Source organism: Onthophagus taurus, chromosome 11, assembly GCF_036711975.1.
Source record: "Onthophagus taurus isolate NC chromosome 11, IU_Otau_3.0, whole genome shotgun sequence".
NCBI classification, from domain to species: Eukaryota; Metazoa; Arthropoda; class Insecta; order Coleoptera; family Scarabaeidae; genus Onthophagus; species Onthophagus taurus.
The window spans coordinates 17638608-17661664 of NC_091976.1; the positions used below are offsets into that span (position 1 = coordinate 17638608).

At 33.2% G+C, this 23057-nt stretch overlaps 1 protein-coding gene across 6 annotated transcripts in view; it reads right to left on the minus strand.

Moving 5' to 3' along the window:
* LOC111424168 (AF4/FMR2 family member lilliputian) overlaps positions 1-23057 on the minus strand; it is a 219508-nt gene that overhangs the window by 5705 nt on the left and 190746 nt on the right. For 5 of the 6 annotated variants that reach the window (XM_071200624.1, XM_023057609.2, XM_023057610.2 and 2 more), the window contains 6 exons: positions 19102-19135; positions 11901-11987; positions 3502-5874; positions 3244-3438; positions 3122-3190; positions 2430-3007 (listed from right to left, as the gene is read on the minus strand). In XM_071200624.1, the coding sequence (XP_071056725.1) occupies positions 2430-3007; positions 3122-3190; positions 3244-3438; positions 3502-5874; positions 11901-11987; positions 19102-19135 (3336 nt within the window). The remainder of the gene's footprint in view (positions 1-2429; positions 3008-3121; positions 3191-3243; positions 3439-3501; positions 5875-11900; positions 11988-19101; positions 19136-23057) is intronic. The other variant, XM_023057612.2, reaches the window with a different exon arrangement.

A 23057-nucleotide genomic window follows, 5' to 3' on the forward strand; every position in this document is an offset into this window, starting at 1 on the left:
ATGGGGGTGAGCCACTTTTGAGGGACACCCGGTATAGTTGAATGGAGAACTGGCGACTTCAAGTCATTCAAGCTAACATTAATATTGAAAATTTATTTGGTACAATTTCAGTACGCTATTCTGGTTGTTTTCGTGAAGAGTCCTCTAACACATAGATATGGCCAAGATGATTTTCTGGATTTGATGAATCAATCTGCTAAAACTTTGGCAAATTAAGGAAATTCTTTTACATAAATAACATGGCTGATATAGGATCAACACAGAATATGTTGTCTATATCTACACTATTTTTATGGTTTACATATTTTATGGATTTATATTACATTATAGATATAAATTTGGGGGCATATTCCTTTTATGACGCCTTCCAGACATGTAGTTGCCCCAATAGTTGCTTTCGAACGTGATGCTTTTGTATTCCAGTTTTCTCATTGCAGTTGATAAATAAAGCCGCTGGTTGTGATGCGGGTGAAATCCATTTAGACATAATTTGCGAACATGATAGCCATAAAGTCCTTTCATTATGACGTTTGCTTGGTTTAACGTTTTCTTTGATTAATCTCCACCAATCCAATACTGTTTCATTGTCGGTGTAAATAAGTATGTTTCCACTCGAACCATGTTCACACGTAAAAATGTTGATATCATTATAGAAAACTAAATTTGCATGTTTTGTTAATGATTATGTGACGAAGAAATCATGATGATGTTTCGGGAAATCTCTAAATATCTTTGGAAATTATTAGGAACCTTGGTTATTCGTAGAAAATCTTGGATGTATGTAGTTTCAAGTGAGGTTGGTATAACCAAAGCACTTAGGCCCCAGTGGTCCCTTTGTAGAAAATCTTAGACATTCTTGAGAATTCTCTAGAAAATTTTAGGCAATCTTGGATATCTAAAGAAATCCTTCAAATTCTCTGAAAATCCTTTGGAAAGTATTAGAAACTTCAACATGTCATTAACAAATTCTCTAGAAACTTTCTGATCATAATTTAGAACTTATTAATAATACTTGGATAGAAATGTTTAGAAATCCCTGATTTAACAATAGCAGGACAAAATCGAAATCACAGATATCCTCAGAGATTCTCTGAAATGTCGACCAAATTCTAGATAAAAATTTAAAAAAATTTTAATCATTTCTGTTTGAAGACATAACCGAGGATATTCCTAATCGAAATTTATCGAAAATCCTCTGGAAATATAGAATACTTGGAAAATGTTAGAAATTTGTCAACATCTTTAAAAATCCTTAGAAATTTTGCGGAAATTGCTAGGAATTCTCCAGAAAGTATTGAAATTCTTAGTAATTATCCCTTATAATTCTTAGAAATTGTTACCAATCTCTGAACTTTAGAAATTTTAGAGAAATCTGCATATCTTTTTAAAGATTCCTGAATATCCTAGAACTACGTCCTTCAAATTAGCTGGAAATGTTTTCAAAATCAGCTGGAAATCATTTTAAAACATTTCCAGATATGTGAGAAATCAAGCAGACTTTTAGAAATTGTTACAAATCTCTAAACCTTAGAAATTTTGGAAAAACTTGCAAAATTTCTTAAAGATTCTTGAATATCCTAGAACTAAGGTATGTCCTTCAAATTATTTGGAAATTTTTGAAAATCAGCTGGAAATCGTTTGAGAAATCAATAGAAAATGTCCAAAAACCTGGAATATTTTCTCTGGAAATTCTGAAATTCTTAAAAATTCAAGAAAAATCCTACGAAATTTCTAGTTATCTATGGAAATCCCTATAAGAGGTCGGAAAACTATTTTTACGGTTTTATTTAGAATCTTTCTTAAATTATCTAGTATCAATGTTTTAATATCAATTATTATCAATGTATTTATCCCTTATTTTTATTATTCGATCATGAACATCTTGGCCATGTCATTAATAAGTTGTTATTATATTGTTTCATCATGTTCAATTGCAATCATGTAGGACTGAGTCTCCCTAATACAACTAAATAGGATGTTTGAAGTGCTGAAGCCTCATTAAAAACATTGAATTCGAATTGAACCAAAATCGAAACCATTCATAGATGTTGGGGAGTTGTTTTACTGTCAGAAATCACTGGTTAAACAAGTCTACTGCCTAGGTATATATTCCAGACAAAAACATTCTTTGCCATTAACATGGCTGCTAATATCTATGCTATTTATGACATCATCACAACTGGTTACTACATTATTTGCTATAGCAAACCATAGAACTAGGCGCTAAGCCAAAGTGAAATTGTGATTATTTATCACATACTCCACATATCTTCACATATATCTCCACATATTTATATTATTTTCATTAATTACACATGCAGATATTGTTTTTTTATTACAACTACGAAGAAATGTTTAGAAAATATTATCTGTACCATTAGAAACGATATTTATGTTGATGTAAATTAAATAATTAAAAAAAATATTACCTAAATGATGTTTTTTAGTAAGTTCTTCAGCCTGTTCCCATAAATCTTGATAATTAATAAAATACGAAATATTCTGCGTTTGTTTTTGAATCAACGTATAAATAGGTAAAGGAACTAGCACACAAGGCGTTGGGGCTGGTTGTGGTGGTCCCACAGTGGGTTGTTGTGGACCAACACCTCCTTGTTGAGGTGGTACAGGAGCGACCACAGGATGGTGATGATGCCGCGGCGGACCCGCTAATTCCCCGCTGCTATATCCGGAGGATTGACTGCTACCCCCGACACTTCCTATGCTGCTCGCCGGTGACGGCGTCGGTGAAAGAGGTGAAGGCGTCCCTTGACCGCCACCGTGGCCACCGCCGCCAGTCGATGAAGGAACAGCAACGGAAGCCGCATCTGCGTGCACCAATGCCCCGGAGTTCTGGTGGCACACAGTATTCGACATTGAGATCGTGTAGAAAGGGTTAGAGTCGCGTTTTACCTTCTGCAGGAATTCCCATATTTGACGTTCAGTTTCTTTTACGTCCTGAGCACGTATTTTGTATAGTTTGTAGTATAACAGTGCTTGGCACCGTAAACTAAAAATAAAAAAATAAGAAAAAAAAAATAATGAAAAATTAAAAATAAATGATAAAAAAATTTAATTAATTTTATTATATTTTTTATGATTACAAATTAACAAAAAAGCTTACCTTAAAGCAACTAATTTGGTCCCAGTCAACGACGGATTTTGTTGGTTCTTAAATTTTGATGATATATACCTTTAAAAAAATTGCTTTAATAACTCCCTTTTTTAATTTAACCACAAACTTACTTAATTAAATTAAGGGTATCTTTGTACATTGTAAAGGCAGCGGTGTCCGATTGGGCTTCTTGTTCCATGGCGTTTCCGGTTAGAATAAAGTAAAGTATTGCTTCTAAATACAACATACATTGTTGTATAGCATCCGCTTCACTATCAGCGAGATGTTTCAATCTTTTAGCTTCATTTAAAAATCGATCTTTATCCCTAAAATTAAATTAAAATTGTCTATTTTTGAAACAATCCCTTTTTTGAATTTTTTTGATTTACCTATCTGAATCTTCCTCGTCTGGCGGTTCAAAATAAGGATTATATTCCCCCCTAGATCGATGTGGCCAATTCCTTTCCTCATGACTATCGCCACCCAAATCGTGAATATTCATTTTGTACTCTTCCATTTCGTGGTTTGACGAAGGAGCGTTGCCGATTTGATGATATGTATCCTGAGATCTACTAATACATTCCTCTTTTCTTCGTTTACTTTTATGATCGACTTTATCTCTTCGTCTCCCACTACTATTGTGCGATAAATTGCTCGTCGTCGATAGCGATGAGCTACTACTATTGTGCCGTTTACGTTTTTTGATTTTTTGGTCCATCGGTTCTAGCAAATCCATCTTCCACGACGACGACTTTTTCGTCGATTCAACATCACTATTCTCGTTGATTTTATTATTATAAACGGGAGGTTTCGTCGCCAATGGGATTTTTTTAAATTTATCATTTGTATTTTCATTTAAATTTTTAGTCCGTCGATCACAATCACTTTGAATTAAGGTACTCGATTGTCTTGAATTATTAGAATTATTATCGTTCGGTAACTCAAAGGTGGTGTTGTTGCTATTATTATTGGAGTTATTATTTTGGTTGGATTGATTTTGTTGTTGATGTTGTTGTTGCGGCTGCTGTTGCCTGGTGTTTGATAACGAAGACCATTTTCTTAATTCTTCAGATTTTTTCTTATTAATTAATTGTTTGGTTAAGTTGCTTAAACGGCTCAATTCGATGCGTACGGGTAATCGTTTAATTAATGTTTTTGATTTTTCTGGTAACTCAGTCTTTGTGGTCGTTTTAGTTTCTGTAGAATTGTTATTATTATTATTGGTCCTAATTGGGACAATTTCGTCTTCAACCGACGAACTGCTCCTTTGGTACGTTTCATCTTTGATTATCACCTCAACACCTCCTTTACCGCCTTTTCCACCTTTACCACCTTTCCCGCCACCTTTTCCACCACCTTTCGGCGGTTGAAAGAGTTTTCTTATCGTATCACTTTTCTTTTTATCTTGAACTGTGTTTGAATCGATGTCTAATTTAATATTTTTTCGTTCACGATCTGAAGAATCACTTCTTCTTGAGTCATCGCTATCACTACTCGAACTTATCGTACGGTTACTTCGCTGAGGTGGTAATTTTTTCGGTAACGATTTATTGGTTACATCCGAATCGCTATCCGAATCCGATGTTTTTACAATCGCATCACTTTTCGGTGGTTTTTTAGGTACCGAACGTTTCTTCTTTTGAGATTCTATATGTTTTTGATTTCGTAACGATTGATTTTCTTTTAAAGGCGCCCGATTACGATTTTCAACCTCTTCATCGCTATCGGAATAATTTGAGGATTTTTGCGTTTTTCTTGAGGATTCTTTTTTATTGTGATAATAACTTTCATCCGATGAACTGTTTGATATACCTCTAGAATCTTTCCTTCTTCTTCTCCCAGGATGAGGTTTTCCAAACACTTGATTTGGTGGTTTATTGCTGTTATCATCGTCGTCGGAACTGTATGGAGATAGAGGTGGTTTTGGTTTTGATGGTGGTCTTCCTCTCTTCTTTTCAGATCCGCTTAAATCAGCAGGTGTTTTAGGGGGTCGCCCTCTTTTCGGTTTACTACCCACAACATTGTTATCTACGTTCTTTTTCGGTCTACCTCGTTGTTTTTTACTTGGTGAAGATTCAACCGCGTTATTATTTTTCGGTAACTGAACAGTACTAGTCCGTACTTCAGCTTCTTTATCAATCACTTCCTCTTTTTCTGAGGAATCACTATCGATCAATTTAGCCCTAACCGTCGCTCGATTCGACGGTTTTACCTTCGGTGTCCTCCCCGTATCATTTTCACTGTCACTATTATCACTTAACACCACCAAACCACTTTTCTTTTTAACATTCCCACTATTAACATTATTATTATTACTTAATTTATCACTTTCATCCGTATCGGATAAATTAGCCAATAACGGTACCGTCCTCACTTCATTTATCACCTCTTTTATATCTAAATTTTTAACCATTTCTTCATCATCCGATTCAGCATTATTTGGACTCGGTTGATTTGGACTTTGCCCCGTTCTTCGGCCAAGTTGAGGGTTGTTTGGTTGTGGTAAATAAGAGCTTAAATTCCACGTGTACCGACCCTCCTTTTCCTCTTCAACTTTTGGTTCAGGTGGGGGAGGCGAGTGTTTTAGGGACGGCGCCACTTCATCCAAAGAATCATCACTACTCGAATCGCTATCCGAACCCGACGAATCCGAACCACTTGATGTTCCTTGAGGAGAACGAACTTCTTGTGGATCAGGTATGTCTTGGTGCATACTGGATGAAGAATGAGGAGCTGGTGTTTGTGCAATTGGTGATAACATTCTGTAATAAAAAAAATAAGAAATTAAAGTACTTGGTTTAACATATAATAATTATTATATTATAAAATTTTAATTACTAACTCCGTTTGTAACTTTATTTATTAATTTGGCTGTTGTTTTTATGTTATTCTGCATCTGAATACAGACCATACCTTATTATGCCGAGAAACAGAGTTCCTGCGATATCCACAACATAAGATTTCGAATGCTGCATAATAGGTGATGAAGGATAGATGTAGAAAATGTGAATTCTTAGTTTACTAGGTGGAAGATGGTAAAATACAAGAAGCTTTTTTGATTTCTTAAATCCACACTGTTTCAGTACTTGATAATGTAATGGTTATAAAATCCATCTTGCATCACACCGTCGAATAAGTATTCAAAGGAAATGGAAAACCATTTTTCAATGATATTTTAAACGCAATAGGAAATATACGGGAAGTTCTGATAGTATAAAACTATAAATAAGTTTTAATTAAAAAATGAAAAAAAAATATCCTGGACCTTGTCTAGACAAGATATGATAAGATGTGTAAATAAAGTCATAACTTGAGAAGGAGGCGATAGCCTATTCTTATTAACTGAAAAGCTGATTTTGTTACAAATCTGATTTTTTTGAAACGCTGTACAAAATTACAATATTTCAAATATCTTCAGCTGAAAGATCACCACACCTATATCTTTGGATGAATGTTTCTAGAAAAGAACTCTTGAGCAGCTTTGACCAAAAACCTCAATACAATTTCCAAAAAATATTTATACAAGATAGATACTTGTTGCTGAAACAAATACCACATTTAGTAAATAACTACTAAGAAACAAGAGTGTTTTTCAAATTAAAATGCTGGCATAACTTTATTGTGTTAAAATAGGTTTATAATTTGTTGTTTTCTCCGTGAAGACCACCTCACTAAATCGTTTTGTGAGTATAGCTAATTAAACAAAATATTTATTAAAAGCTTGCATTTCTTTTGCTAGAATAAGCCCGATATGAATCTAATCAACATTCTTATGGTTCAAAACTTGTAATGACTTATAATAATTCTTTTGAAGAAAACGATGCAGCATCTCCAAACTCTTAGGGAGGTTTTCCAGGATTGTAACTTTTTTCTAATAAGGTGATTAATTGTTCAACAAACATGATTTAATCACCACATTTTTTTTTAGAACAACCATGCAATAGCTTGGGTATGTTGTTTCTGTCAATCCAAGTCAATTTTGGGATTTCAATAAACTACTTATTACAGAAAAGCCCAAAATCTTGTTAGAAGTGAGAACTCTTCCTACTGCCAACAGTAAACTCAATATTATAAAAAATCATCAATCTTGAAGCTGCAAATTAACTTCTTTCTGCAGTAAGCAATGATAGAAGCCTAACGAGAGGGTTGGTCAAAAAAAGTCCATGAGTAACTTAAATTATTAACTCAAATCAATTACTAAACGTGATGATGAACATAATCCCCGTTGTTGGTTGGTCATCTTTTGGGCATGTTTCAATATGCTAAATTGACTCGCAACCTGCTTCTAAGTTCCCTTAATCTAAATTCAATCGCAGTTTCCTAAATTTCCACGAATTTGGACATGAATTCCATTTCATTACATTCAACTATCTTCGTGGTTTACAATATTGTATTTTCTGGAAGAATTTTTTGTTTTAGAATGCTGTTTTTCCTGGCATTTTTCATAAACTTAGACTTGAAGACGAAAATTGGTCTCTCAAGAAAAAAGTAGTGCAACTTGAGCAATATATATGCCGCAATAATTTACGTATATATGGAATTCCTGAAAATAATAATGAAAATGTTGAAGAAAATATCTTGCAGATTTGTAAGGAAAAATTAAATGTTGACCTTCCTTCTACATCTATCGACAGATGTCATCGTGTTGGTGGTTACAAGCTGTTACTAAAGGGCTCTCAAGCTATAATCAATGAAGATCTAACCAGGGAAAGTTACGAGTTGTTGATGATGGCTAAAGAGAAATATGGTCGAAGAGAAGTTCTTAGAGAAGAACAATACTATAATTCATATTGGATCTATGATGGATATTGGTGATGTTGATGTGAACTTTAGAAGTAAGATTAAAAATGTAAAATAGGACTCTACCTTTTCTGTTTTGTGTATGTTGGCAGAGAAATTTTTTTTTTGTATCCTTGTTTTTATTATTCTTTTTGTTTATATTGTTATGATTTATTGTCTTGTTTTTTGATATATTTATATTTATTTCTGTCTTGTTGGTCTTCACGATAAATTGACATATTGACTGCCAGACTACGACATAATTCATGAGAAAACAATAGATTTATATTACTTTCACAAAATCTCGGCAGTCGTCGTGTACTATTATTTTTGTATAATTATTGTAATTTTGAATGAATTTTACAATTGCACATTTAAATGTTAGGTCAATTTTTTCGCATTTCGATAAATTTAAGCATTCTTTTACATGGTTATGATGTGGTTGGAGTTTCGGAAACATGGCTGGATCAGCATGTCGATGTTGATTTTTTAGCTATCGGAGGTTACACTTTTTATCACGTTCCTAAACGAACGAGATGTGGTGGTGTGGGGTTTTATATTAAAAAGTTGCAGCTATGTACAGACCTCATAACAATGTTAATGGTTTTTTGGATAGGTTTGAAAATGCACTTTCTTTGATTATGCTGTCTAATGACGTGATATTTTGCTTGGGGGACTTTACCATAGATGCATTTAACTCTGCAAGTGCTGTTTATTGTAATTTTTGTGCACTGTTGGAAGTATTTAGTTTAAAGCAATATATTGATGAGCCCACTAGAATTAACCTTCGTACAAGTACGCTAATTGATTTTGTGGCTTCTGGTGCGGTGGCGGTTTATGACATTTCTGATGATCATCTCGTTTTTTGTACAATTGCTTTGACAAATTTCCTCCCTCCTCTCGTCGCAAGAACTTTCCGCACTTTTAGCAACATTGATAAAGAATTGTTTATGTCCGATTTAAGAGAAGTTCAGTGGCACTCCATCTTTGATTTCAATGATATTGATGCCAAACTGAATTTAATCTTGGCTAACACATAATGTGAAACTTTTGATGGATTTAAGGGACAAAGCACTTCATAAATTTAAACTCACAAACAGTTTACATGACTGGGACTATTAGAAAATGTCGCGTAATTATACTACAGGTGCAATAAAAAGAGAGAAAAGAGCTTATGTAGAGTTCTCAGCAAGGAGTAAAAATAAAAAACAATCATGGTCAAGTTTAAAGAAGTGCGGTGTCCATTATAACAAAAGTAGAGAGATTCCTCTTTCACTTTCTGATGCTGATGAAATCAACAACTATTTTTGTTCAGTACAAAGTGACCGATTGCCAGATGTAGACCTTTTAAATTTTTATAGTAACAATGTTGAAGATTCTGTGGATGTGTTTGAATTTACTACGGTGACTGAGGAGGAGGTAGGAGATGCCTTAAGCGCTATTTCTTCCAATGCTCAGGGAGATGACCAGCTTTCTATATCTATGATAAACATATGTTCTCCTTTGATCATACATTTCATCAGACACATTTTTATTTTTTGTATAACTGAACATGTTTTTCCATCTTGCTGGAAAGAGTCGATCATTTTACCTATCGCTAAACCAAGTAATCCTAATGCGGTGTCGGATTTAAGACCGATTAGTATTTTGCCGGTATTTTCGAAGCCATTTGAAAAAATATAATTGAAATAAAACTATGTGTATTTATAGATGGATGGTTTTTTCATTTTCAGCTCATTTGAAAAAATGTTAGCGAAACACCTTAGATGTCATCTGAATGCGTGTAACATTTTACCTAAATTCCAATCTGGGTTTAGACCTCATCATGGCTGCTGTGGAGCGCTTTTGAATATCACTGACGACTTGTTGTCAGTGATATTCAGGGGAGTATGTCGGCGCTTGTTATGTTGAACTACTCCAAGGCCTTTGATACTATCAATCATTCATTGTTGTTGAGTATTTTGCACTACATGGGTCTTGGGTGTGGTGCGATATCGTTGTTCGCTGACTATCTGGGGGGTACGTCACAAAGTGTCATGATACATGGAAATAGATCTAGACCCACTCAAGTTATATCCGGTGTACCTCAGGGTTCTGTATTGGGTTGCAGTTTGTATACGGCGTATACATGCCGGTTATATGACTGTCTACGTCATTGTAAGTATCATGCTTATGCTGATGACACTCAGATATATTCATCTTTCAATGAAAAAGATATTGCTGCTGTGCAAATACATATTAAGGAGGACCTGGATGCTCTAGTTAGCCTTTCAGAAAAGCATAATTTAGTTATTAACCCCGTTAAGTAAGTATTATTTCTTACTTAATAAACGAATAAAAATATTGCTCTGCGAAACACTTGTCTTGTTTAATCTTAATTATTGTGATGTCTTTTACGGACCTTGTCTTGACGGTCGTGACAAATACCGTATCCAGAAGCTACAAAACTCTTGCATTAGATCAATTTGTGGTTTGAGAAATCGCGATCGAATATCTCATGTTTATGAGGATATCGTTTGGCTACGTATGGCTGCACGTCGTAGGTTGTATGCACTTGTTCTACCATCGTGTGCTGGATAAGAGGGTACCACAGTACTTGTATGAAAGAATTCGTTTCCGAACTGACGTTGACAACGTTAATATACGTAAAAAAGATTTTTCTTTTTCTCTCCGAGACTCCAACACTACACCATGTTATGACTGCTAGTTTTTCGTGATGCCGTTTCTTTTCCTTTTGCCTTAACTTTATTATTTCTTACCATTAGTTGATAGATTTAAGAAGAACAGATCAGTGTTCTTCACTGTTCTGAGGTATCTCCATTTGGCGCACATTTTTCGTTTTTTATGTATACAAATTTTCTTTTGTTAATATTATGGATGTACTTATATTATGCGTCAATAAATAAATTAAAAAAAAATTCTCGATTCTTCTCCTAATCTTCCATCGTAATTTGAAATACTTCTGGATTTTCTGCAGGGACATATTGTCTCTCTTTTAAATATCTTTGTCAAAGATTGTTGAAGCGGGTTTCCATCCATATCACCTTCTTCAAAAGTTGCTAGCATTTTTTTAACTAATTTCTCCAGCTGATTTTGTATATTCTTTTGTGGCGTAGACTCTCGTTCTTTATTTTACGGAGTTCTTCTCCTTTATTAATTTTCTCTCCTCCATGAAAAAAGCCAGGATGTTTGCGTTGTTAGTAAGTTTTCCTCAATATACTTGTGTGGGGTGACTTATTGTAATAAGATTGCATAAAACTGAATGGAATGTATGAATGAGTATGGACCAATAAATACTTAACAAATCACTTCGGAGAGCGGCTTAGAAACCTATAAGTTTGTGGGACCATTCATCACTTCAACTACAAATAGACAACATTCCGAAATCACTTCCGCTCGCTATCACTTCACCTATCGAGTGTTAAAACCTTCAAAGAACTTTCAAGGAGTTTAGACAATTCTAACTTTTAATATAACTTAAGAACGTTATGTTCTAATGACTTTTAGATTTTTTTTATCCTACATACTTTAATGTCTCAATTTTTTGTTTTCCATAAAAAAAAGTGTTGATTTTAAGAAATTTGAAATCAGAAATGGGTGAAAGTGGACAGATTTTTCTGCCTTAAAATGACCATCACCAGATGATCTACATATTGGAAAGTGAAAACGAATGTGGTTTAAGACGTTGAGGTCGTTGATAGGAAAATAGAGAATGTATGGTTTAAAATTGAAACGGGAGCAATTTTGAAAAAAAAGAAAAGAAATAAAATAAAATAAGTTAAATAAAAATAAAACACGTTCCAGATAAAAAGATCTTGGAAGTTTTAAACCAGGAAATTTAACAGAAGTCTCTTCGGTAATGTCTCTAGAAATAGATAGGATTAAAAATAGGAGGGAATTATTAGGTTGAGTTGTGATTTGAGATTGATTGATCTTTAATTGTAAAGGAATAAATTTCAATAAAAAGTTTCTTTTAAACCAATTTAAAATGTAAATTATTGATACATACCTTATAATAGGTTTGTGCGGATGAAGAATACCCCTCCTCTTCTGCTCATCATCGCTATCCGATATCTCGAGGTCGCTCTGCAAACCCCTACGGAAAACAAATAAATCGATAAAGTACGCAGCCAAGTCTATTAATAATCCAGCACGCGTGTTCGTTTCATTTCATTTCGTTTCGAAACCCTCCTCCTTCTTCTTTCTACTTCTCTACTCTTCCTAATACTTAAAACAAGATCATTACCGTTTAAAAAAAGCTCCCCAAAAGGGGATTGTTAAGAAAAGGGAGTAGAAAGTAACAGAATACAGACAACGAACAAAGTGAAATAATTATAACAATCTTCATTGTTACGAAGAAAATTGAACCCGTTTGGGTGCTACTACTACGTAATTTCGGCTTATTTAGCTTACCTACATACTTATTTACAACACACGAACAAAAATACATATACAATATGACGCAATTTCAATAACAACTTGTACATTTTGTACCTTAATAAAACAGAATATAATTTTGAGTCAATTTTTGACCACCTGATACACAGTTGCTTGAATAAAGAAATATGTTTACATAATCGATATTACAACATCCTTTTTTACCTAAAAAAACTTTGAAAACATCCATATATTACTATTTACATACAAAGTTAAAAAGAAAGTGATTTGAAAAGTTATTGGAAAGAAATCGAATATCATCGTGGCAGTAATAATCGAGATGTTACACAGTCTCGTCACGGATTAGATAAAAATCTTTGTGAGGGTAGAAATCGTTCTCTACCTTTTCCCTTCTTCCCATTTTCGAGAAGGTTCTATATCCAACCTCAAATGGGGGAAGGTTGAAAGTGATCTTAAAATAACAAACCTTGAATTGGGTTTGAAAATCTTTAACTTAGATACTTAATTTAACAAAAAATTTTTTTGAAATAAGGGTGAAATGAAAGAAAAAACTGAAACATCCTCTATGTTTCACATACAATACGTAACCACATCACGATTTTCGACGTGAACGTGAGGGGAAACTTTAATAAGCGGTCGTTTGCTGTATGATGTCTCGTTGGTAACAAAGAGAAATGTGGGGATACCGTTAAGTTATGTATTTCCTTGACCGGCGTCACGTACGCCACAAGTTTACTTCTTCGTATTTTTGTTTAACCACACTTTAACCATCAACTATTATAAACATCAACACAAAAAAATGTAGGCGAGAAATTGGTCCTATGAACGATTCGAAACGTTTTTTTCTTGGGTGGTCCACTCCACTTAAGTTGAGAACATCTTAAGATCATTTGTTAAATAAACAAAAACTTAAAGCTGTTTAAACATCTTAAGATGTTTGAAAGTAGTAATTATTCGGATTAATATTCAAAAATCGCTGTTACAACAAAAAAAAAGGAAAGCAAGGAAAAAAAAGCTCGAACTCGTTAATTATCGGTGGGGTTCTTTTCAATTAAGTGCTCTCTACAACCACTCCAACGAGGTTTCCTACCGATCTTGATGATAATCTAATTTAAATATTGAAATTTAAAAGGGTTTTGTTAAGAGTTTAAGATGTTGAGAGATGACGAGATGAAGACAAGATTAGATTTTTCTTTTTAATTAAAATAATTATGCAGAGTTTATCGTTTAAATTAAGATGATAATAATCAAACACTTAAATATTTATTATTAGAATAAATATTTTCATCAAGACTTTATTTATATCTTGAGGTCAATTTTTAATTCCTTTGATAATCAATTTTTGTTCTGTTCGGTCTATATACTCCATGTTGTTAAACATGACTCCTTTCCGTTTCAGTATGAAAGGGTTGGGTTGACTGACGTTAGATTAGGTGCTTTCAATAATAAATGGGGTCGCATGCTAAAATGTCAGTTTGCCTCAATTTATGCTAACATTGCTCAACAACAATCCAACAGTAGCGTTACCTTCAAACAACGTCTTAATTAAATTTTTTTTTCATTGACTACTTTAACTACAATAAATCAATTAGTTTTATAACTCAAATACTAACGTTTCATTGGTGTTAGGTTGGATTGTTAATGCAACAATTTGGAATATAAATGGGTTTTATCTGTAACAATCTACCTACAATGGACAGTTGAACCTCATAAATGTATTTAAAGGAAGTTAGCCCATCTAAGCCTCACCCTCACACACAATACCTTTATGCGCAAATTGATTAATATTGAATATACAAATTCACGGATCGCTTGTACTTGCTTCATTTGATTACTGTATTCAAGGGAATTCGCCCCAATTAAGCTACTCTTAATTGGACAGCTAAATTTAGTCAATTAATGGTTAAATGTCAATGACCTTATTGGCTGTGCTGAATATCTTTAGATGTGCTGAGCGAAGTGTTTTACTATTATCTAATTAATCATCGAAGCTTGACGAACATGTTATCTAACGTCCACGTTAACTATCCACGACACATCTTTCTATACTTGACAGAAACTAAAGACAACGTCTCACAGACCTTTACCCATAGACGAACGAGACTCTATACTAAGAAGAACTGAACTTCTCTTTACAGCGCACGCTACAAGCTTCAGATTGATTGTAAACTTCTTTCCTGCTTAACTTCCAATTTATGCATTTAAGGTTTTCATTCTTTCTATTACAACCTACATCACCATAATGCCGGCTCACGTCAACCGTCTCCCACGATTTAGCAATATGGTCAAAAAAGCCATAACAAAACATCTGTATCGACAAGATCTTCTATCACTGCGAACTTACTGGCAATAATGATGGTTCCATAGGATGACTCATTTCTTTCAAATCGAGTCTTAACTCTCGTTTAATTTTCGTAGCTCAACTTCTTGTCCAAGATTCCTTATTACTGCATCTTATTTTTCTCGATAAAGATCTTAGTGTTAACAACGTAACCGCCGAACCAATGGCAAAAATTCAAAAATAGAGTACACCTAACATTCAGCTCAATTTTACTGACCACAAAAATATCCTCGTGGAGGATTTTTATTGAACTGTTAGATTTCCTGAACTAAACATATTCAATTCTTAAGTGATTTGTGAGCTGACGTAAATCAAGCACGGCGAAAGATTTTTGAAAGAAATTCTGTGAAGGGAAAAAAGACAAACTTAGCAATCCTAGTATCTTCATGATTCTCGCTTAAGATCCAGCACTTCCTTTGGACTCTCTTAAGCAACGTTGGAGTGATACTGGGAGATAACGGTCTAACAGACATTTATCGCACGATGAATTTGCTTAACCATTGACAAGATGATTGATTGGCTCAAACTTTTCGAATGGCGTGGAGAGGATGAAATATATACGCCCACATACATTATAACAAGAGAAAACACTATATAAAACATTATATGCTTAAAATTAGACGTACTGTCCCCATTGCCAATACTCGAGAAGGTACTGGAATAGCATATCCATAGTATATCATGCAGAAACATTGGTGAACAAAGTCATAGAACTGTCCATGGAATAGTCCCTTAATCAAAATGCCTACTAAAAAGAAAAGTTAACTGAACTAGCTCTATACAATCTCTTGGGATCGATACCACAATGTTCAGAAAGAGTAACTTTTAATAAATTGGTCAGAGCTTAGTTGTTGTCAGTTCACTTTGTGTTGAGGTGATATGTTTCAAGCCAATGGGTGGTTGCCCACAAAATGTGGTACTAACCGACTTATCTGGTTCTTATTGGTTGACGATATGATTAAAATTGTGCAAGCTACTAATAATGTGATGATAATATTGTCATTATGGTTAAAATATATCTATACGTCAAGGGACTAATGAGGGAGAAAATCTCTCCATCAATCCGCAAATACAATTATCGTACCTTTCACAAGGACAACGAAATCTAGAGAATGTATAAACAAGTTGATCTCTTGGAATGATTTCTGGAGAATAAGGCTATCTATGTGGTCTTATCGATGTCTCTATGGTAAGAATTGAGTTTAAACCTTGAAAAACAATACTGGCTTTACGAGATTGTGATTAGACTAATGGCCAAACATGGAGTTGTAATGTAGTATACAAACTCCAACAAATATTGGTTATCTATAAACTTTGACACACGCAAAGATTGGTGTATTGACGATTTCTGGTGCAATAGATACCATGTCAACATCCGTAATTAACGTATCTTGGACTATATCCTCTGCATTTACAACAAGAGAAAGAGGCTTTGACAGTTATCTAGAATTATCGGGTATGCTAAGAGCTTTATTAGACGTGACATATTTCAGTGAATGCCATCAGACTTGACAATGACACTACCACTTGATTCTCTTTTTAAAATTTTGAATCCTGAGAGGCAGACTCCAAATGATAGCAAAATCTCCTTGTATCGGCGGAAGTTGGAGTCAAAATTTATTAACACCCAATATGAAAATATTAAACTCATTGAGTTCTCACTCTTATTATTAATGCCCCTGTCCAAAGGACAATCCTGTCAGATTCTCTGATTTGTGGATATAAATGGAGTTAAGATCTTGACATATGTTAATACAATAGGGCTGCTAAACCTGATATGTTATTTATCAAGGTAAAATAGATCTTATAAGTCAAAGTTACAAAAGTCACAACATCGTTATTTTCGTTCTTTCCATTTCTTTACTAGTCTGAATTTAAAAATGATAAAAGATTAATCAATGAATTATAGAATGTCACGACATATTTTTAATAGGAATGGTTAAAAAGTGCGTAAACGAATAAAGTTATAATAGAAAACGAAAAAATAATTGAAGTATAATTGCTGGGACACATCGGATCTAACTTAAAGTGAACTACTCTCAAGTACTCTACTATTTTGTTGCTTGAAACTCTCAAATCCGAGAAAGCAATCGAGGGAGTAATAATGTTTATTACTGCAGTGTTTGTTCGTAATTCCAACCTCACCTTTGCCGTTTATAAACATAAACATCATTATTCTTGTTTACTTTGGTTTTAACTGACCCCCATCTGCTTGGAACGATGCGCGCAAAAGTTGCTCGATCAGTTGTCTGGAATGCAGGAATTATGTATGTCAAGGTTGAAATTTGATATTAGGCATTTCTGTACTTATCCAATTGTTGTATATTAAGGAGTGCAAACTAGTACTCTACATTATTTTTCAAAAAAATTCAGAACATTTTATGCAAAATGTATTGAAAATGTTAGTTACAAAATTAGTGCTTGGAATAAATATAAAGTTAATAACATTAATCTTCTAATAATATTCTGGGAAATAACAAACCTCGAAAATATTTACCAAAACCTAGTAATCTACAGCAAAAACGAATAAAATTTAGAAGTATTTCAAAATTCAAAACAACTCTTCTCAAGCTATATCAAATTCGTAAAAATTCATCAAGTGTCTGCAAGAAACCTCGTTTATAGAGTGATGTTGCTATTTAAGGCGTTTGCTACTGATGCCAGTCTCGTTCGATCAAACAAGAATGTAATGAATATTTTCATAACGCCATCGAACGTATTAAGTGCAAAACAATTAAATTCCACCTTGAATTTGAGTTGAATATTCAACCAGTTTTTCTATCTTTTAATTCAACAACTTAATTAGTGTTATTTCTAGATTTTAAATAATAGCAAATTTCTTAATGTTATATTTAAGCATAACGTATTTAACCGTATGCATAAAATACGAAATTTACTTAAAGTTGGCAGATATCAAAATAAAAGTCATGAGGTTTTAAAGTTAACTGTGTAATCTATGAATATTGTATCTGAAGCATCTGAAGACTTGGAGAAGCAAATGCTTAATGTAATAAAGAAAACTCATTGTTTGTGCTTTTTGGAAACAAGAACAATTGACATCACTTAAATTTTAATACCACAATCGTGGATTTTTAGATTCAAATGCAGAATCGAGAAAACGAAAACTTGGAAAAATAAGCTGAAGACTTTGTTGGATTGATGAGATGAGTTTGAATGGACAACTAACTCAATCATGCATTATCGTCATAATAATCTCATTGACATGTGAGGTCATGACACCTATTCATTTTAGTATCCGGATTCAATAATCTTAACATCAATATGTCCGGAGAGAAGATAGCAATTATGGCAAGAGTCGATCACGATTTAATAAAGTGTGCATCCGCTAATCGTTAGAAAACTCTTCGGTTTAAGGATTCATGACCACTAAATAAGGATAACAATCTTTCCCGTCTCTGAATTTGCTATTTTTATACAGAGTCTCATTCACGATGTATATACTGGTTTTATTCAGCCTTTAGACATTCATGTCTTTCGGCAATATAAGTCCTTGATCAGGTACGCTACTGTCATAATAATTACGAAGAGGCAGGAGCATTATTCATTCATTACAATTACTAACAGACGTGAAGAAAATCAAGATAAATCTTTGACTGAAAGTCGATGATAATTGCTGAAGTCTTGATAAGGTTTATCTTCAAACATATCAAATATTACATAATTTCACTATTGAGTTAATAATATTTCCCAACTCTTGAAAATTTGCTGAATAGTTTTGATTATTCTTTTCGTCCATAAATATTAGTTTAAACATTATTTAAACATTATTCGCTTGACATTGCTGCAATACCCATTATTATCTTATCAAAGTCACAAACTATTTAATTAGGACACACGTTTTGGAAAATAAATATTTTAAGAACTCAGCACACTTATAGTAAAATGGCATCAAATAGAATAACGTTTTTTTTAAAACAATCAAAATCACCATCAATTACAATCACACGTTGATTGTATCAAATTAGATTAATTTAGATCAATTTAAATCAACTGAATGCAACTCTAAATGTAATTTAGATAATCTCTATAAGGAAACTAGAAGTCATATTTGAATTATCGGTTATTCTACTGACAGCGTTTTGCTTGAAGACAAATTGTATGGTTACATTCGTTTTAAAAGAATCTAAAAAAAGAAATTGAATAGAGTACTAGAGGAGTAGTAATAGTGGTAGTAGTAGTCCCTTGTGTCTTTTGGGGCGTACGCAGCTGCCATTCAACTGGTTTTCTTTAACAGCTGTTACGAAAAGACTCCGCCGCCAAAGGTGCACGTAACCAAGTTGGTACCCCCCTTTTTATCCCCGTTAAAAACGAAGTCCGGGACCGATAAAACTTATATAAGAAGGTAGGTATTCTATTCGATTTTTTTCTCTCTTTGCTAACGGAATAAAAATAAAAATCTTTTTTTCCCCTTTTTTTAAGACTTCCAAATATAAAAAATAAAAATACTTACGCCGATTCACGAGCTGTTTGTGGCCTATCCAAACCTGTAACAATAATTACAACAATTAATTTAAAAAGTCATTAATTTTGGGGTTAACTTCTAAGAAATACTTAGACATAGAAAAATGAAAACCAAAAGGTGGTAGTTACACCATTCACCTGTTGAACCAACCTGTGATGGTGGTTACGGTCATCACCTGCGACTTAACAGATGGTAAAAAAGCTTTTTTCTTTTCTTTAATTTGACAAAGGAAAAATTCTAGCCGAAAAACCGTTCTTTATGGACACAAAATAAAATCTCGCAAGATAATCTAGAATGAAAGAAATTAACGTTCTCGTTCAGACAAATTTATTTCTCCCGACTAATAGTGACTCACGTCGTGAAAAATCGGGTTGTTCACCTTCGTACTTAACAAAAAATTCTTTTATTTTTCTTTTCCTTTTTTTGATAACGAAAGAGAAAAAAACCGTACCTGGTCAGGTCAATTAGTTCAGGTATATAAAAAAAAGGAAAAAGAAGAAATCGTCTTCAAATTCTTCGTTTTGTTATAGTTCTTAGGATTTTCTTTGTCTTTTGCTGTTGTTATTGTCGAACGAGACCATGAAGAAGAAAAAAAGCAGTCTAGTTTAGATGGTTTTAAAATCACTACTTTGTCGTTTGCGCGTTTTCTTTGCTATCAGATTACAACACCGGGAGTTGTTGGTTTTAATGGAATGTTTACTGTTCAGCAAACGTTATCATTTTTTTTTTCAAGGGCATGCTGGGTTATTTTAATACCATTTTTAATAAATAATTATTATTGTTTTTAGTAATTTTTTAAGTTTCGACGATCGACCATCATTAAATACGTCGGTGCATTCAGCATTTAGATAATAATTGTATAAAACATTGAAAAAAATTAAAATGCAAAGATTTAAAAAATCGCCTTTAAGGTTTGAATGAACTCCTTAACGCCCCTAAAATTTTTTAAGCACAAATTCGAATCCATCAGAATTCCAAGATTACGTGCATCAAAAGGCAGCAATTAACCGAATATTATCAAGATGTAAAGTGGAGGAATCTCTGAGAGTCAAAGATTTCATCTGACTCGTTGCGATTTTTAAAATGGGCTAAGCAGTTGCAATAAATTCTCTTCTCTGGCTTGATAATACCAAAATTTGTTACCTTAAGTTTTCAAATAAAATAATTAAAATCAAGTTAAGTCAAAAACGACTGACTACAGAACTTTGGCAAAAAATATTTACTATTTCTTTGTTTCTATGTTTAAATTCCTGTATTCAAAATTATGGGGAAAAATCAATATGTTAAGATGCATTTTAAATAGCTTTACATATTTAGAATCTTATATAACATAAATAACACAAAATAACTAATATAAACGTAATAATTATAGTATATTAAGAAGATTTAATTGAATTTTATAAAAATTTAGAAGCATCAAATAGACTCTAAAAAGATACAACTCGAGTTATTACATAAGAACCGCCAGTCAACCAATTTTTAAGATTAAATTAAGACCTAATAGTTGAGTTCATCACAAATCAGCTTTATCGATGTCGCTAGTTTACCTCAACATTTCTGGTTTGCAATAAATATCACGTCACCTCATATATTGGCAATCCATATTTTAAACTAGTATCTTAAATGTTTCACTTTAAAGGGTCAATCATTTACAAAATATTTGATCATCATGACTTGGAAATAAAAGAGAGAAAGGAATTGATAAAATGAAGCGAATGCTACCCATTGTTGATTTGGCGAAATTCTAATATTTGTACTATACTAAAGCAGAAAGTATCGATCTAAGCAGCAAATAGTTAATCATGAGACTAAAGAAAAGTTGATGACGACGGTGTGATTGATGAAGGAGCACTTCACAACCAGTGAAAAATTACCAGCAATTTACAGTAATTTGCAATAGCAAGCACCTGACTTTGTTAGACAACACATTGGATACTCTGGAAGAAGCTGTGGTTTAACGCATAAAACAGACTGTGAAAGATCTCAAAACTTAGCTGGAGTGATAAACGAGTTTATATCCATCGGCAAGTATAGGGTTTAATAAGAACGCCGAACAATGAGCTTATCGAGGGTCACCATACCAAAATTTTGGAGAATTTAAGTGATGCAGTTGAGGAGACTATTTCTACAAGTGAAAATAAAGAATATTACGAACGTGGCAAAAACTCTCTGATTGTTTTTACGTAGCAGTAGACGATGTCTTTTAATGACATGTTTTGAAATATCTCCATTTGAAAAATATCTCCTTAGGGTTCGTGGTTAGGATCGTTATTATGAGAAAATTTTAAGAAGTTGAGCAGTCTTGATACCAAATTCAGATAATTTGGCTTTAGTGGCAAAAGGTACAAACCTTAATGAAATTGATTAAGTGTAGCAGTGTATAAAATCGAGCTGGTTCTAATTGAAGAAAGGAGTGTGCATGAAGTCAAGTACGCTGATAATAATATGATTATAAGAAAGTATGTCTTAGCAAGCAAAGGATGGTCTTGTATACTGCACCAACCTGGCAAAAAGCCCTAATATAAAAAAAGATATAGAAATATGATAACGAATATAAATGCAGTACTTGTTACATGTTACAAGTTTGAAAAACTTAGCAACCGAGGTAATTACAGGATAGACGAGATCAGATTAGAGAGTGCTTGACAAAGGTGATATAATAAAACTGTTCATCACTATGAAATAATAGATTTTTAATAGTTTGTCTGGAAAGTGTTATTGCCATGTCAAGTTTAGCTACAACGCTAATAAGTATCAAAATGTAAAACAAGACTAAATCCAGATATGGCAGAATGAATGTCTACCAATTTATTGTGTTTCTCTTGCTTACATAAAATACGCAAAGCTAGTTCAGCTTATATTAATCCTAAAAAATCATTTTGAACTTTAACATTTTTGTGTTTGAGAATTATAGAATAGCATATCGATTAACAATAGAATATGAATAAAAAAAGGACACAACCTTTGTTCATTCTTCTCCACTTTGTCATCTCTTCAAAACCTGTCCTCCAAAAACTCAACATAATACAGAAACGAATCTATTAGTAGCAGGAATTCTAAAGATTAAAGGAAGAAAGACACGGAAAAGCCTACAATATAATAATAATAAGCTTCTTCTGACTGCTCGAGGAATGTAACCCGAAATAAGGTAATAGTCGAAATTTAGAAATGAGAAAGATTTGTCAAAATTGTCTAAACTGCTACAGTAATTTACCAAATTACAAACAATTGAAGGAGTATATGTTTGGTATAAACTAATAGGCCTATTTTGGTTCAAGAATTCTGTAATTCCAAACAGATCTAAACCTTCCCGCGCATACGCATAATAAGTAATAGGTATGCGCGGAAATGTTCAGAACTATTCGGACCTACAAAACTCTTGAACCAAAACAGACCTAATGGTTACCTGAAACATCATTTCAACTTCTCGAAAAATTTGCCGAGATCAAACACACAGATTTGCCAAGACCTATCTTGAAGCGATTTTTAGGGTGACACTCATAATCATTCCTCAATGGTCAAGAACACGTTAAGAGTCCGTATTAAATTTGAAGTCATCCGAGAGATCCTACCTCAAGGATTCGTAATACGAGGTTCCAGGAGGAGCTAATGACACCTGATTACAAAGCATCCTTAAGTGTTTCTTGAAGATACAACTACAAATAGCTCTTTTAATGAGTCTCGGCGCCTAAGAAGGTTTACCTAGAAACAATTTAATTTTTGGGAAGAAACTAATTGATGACCAAATCATATAAAAATGCCAATACATAATTTTTAAATATAATTTTGGGTCTAATAGCATGTCACTCAAAATCTCTTCAAAGATTTATCAACACTTGACTTTTCTTATCGGATACTTAAAAAATGAAGTTTGCAAAACAAGATCTATCAATTTGGAAGTTAACTGATCAGAATTCTAAGAACTTCATGATACAATTAAGGAC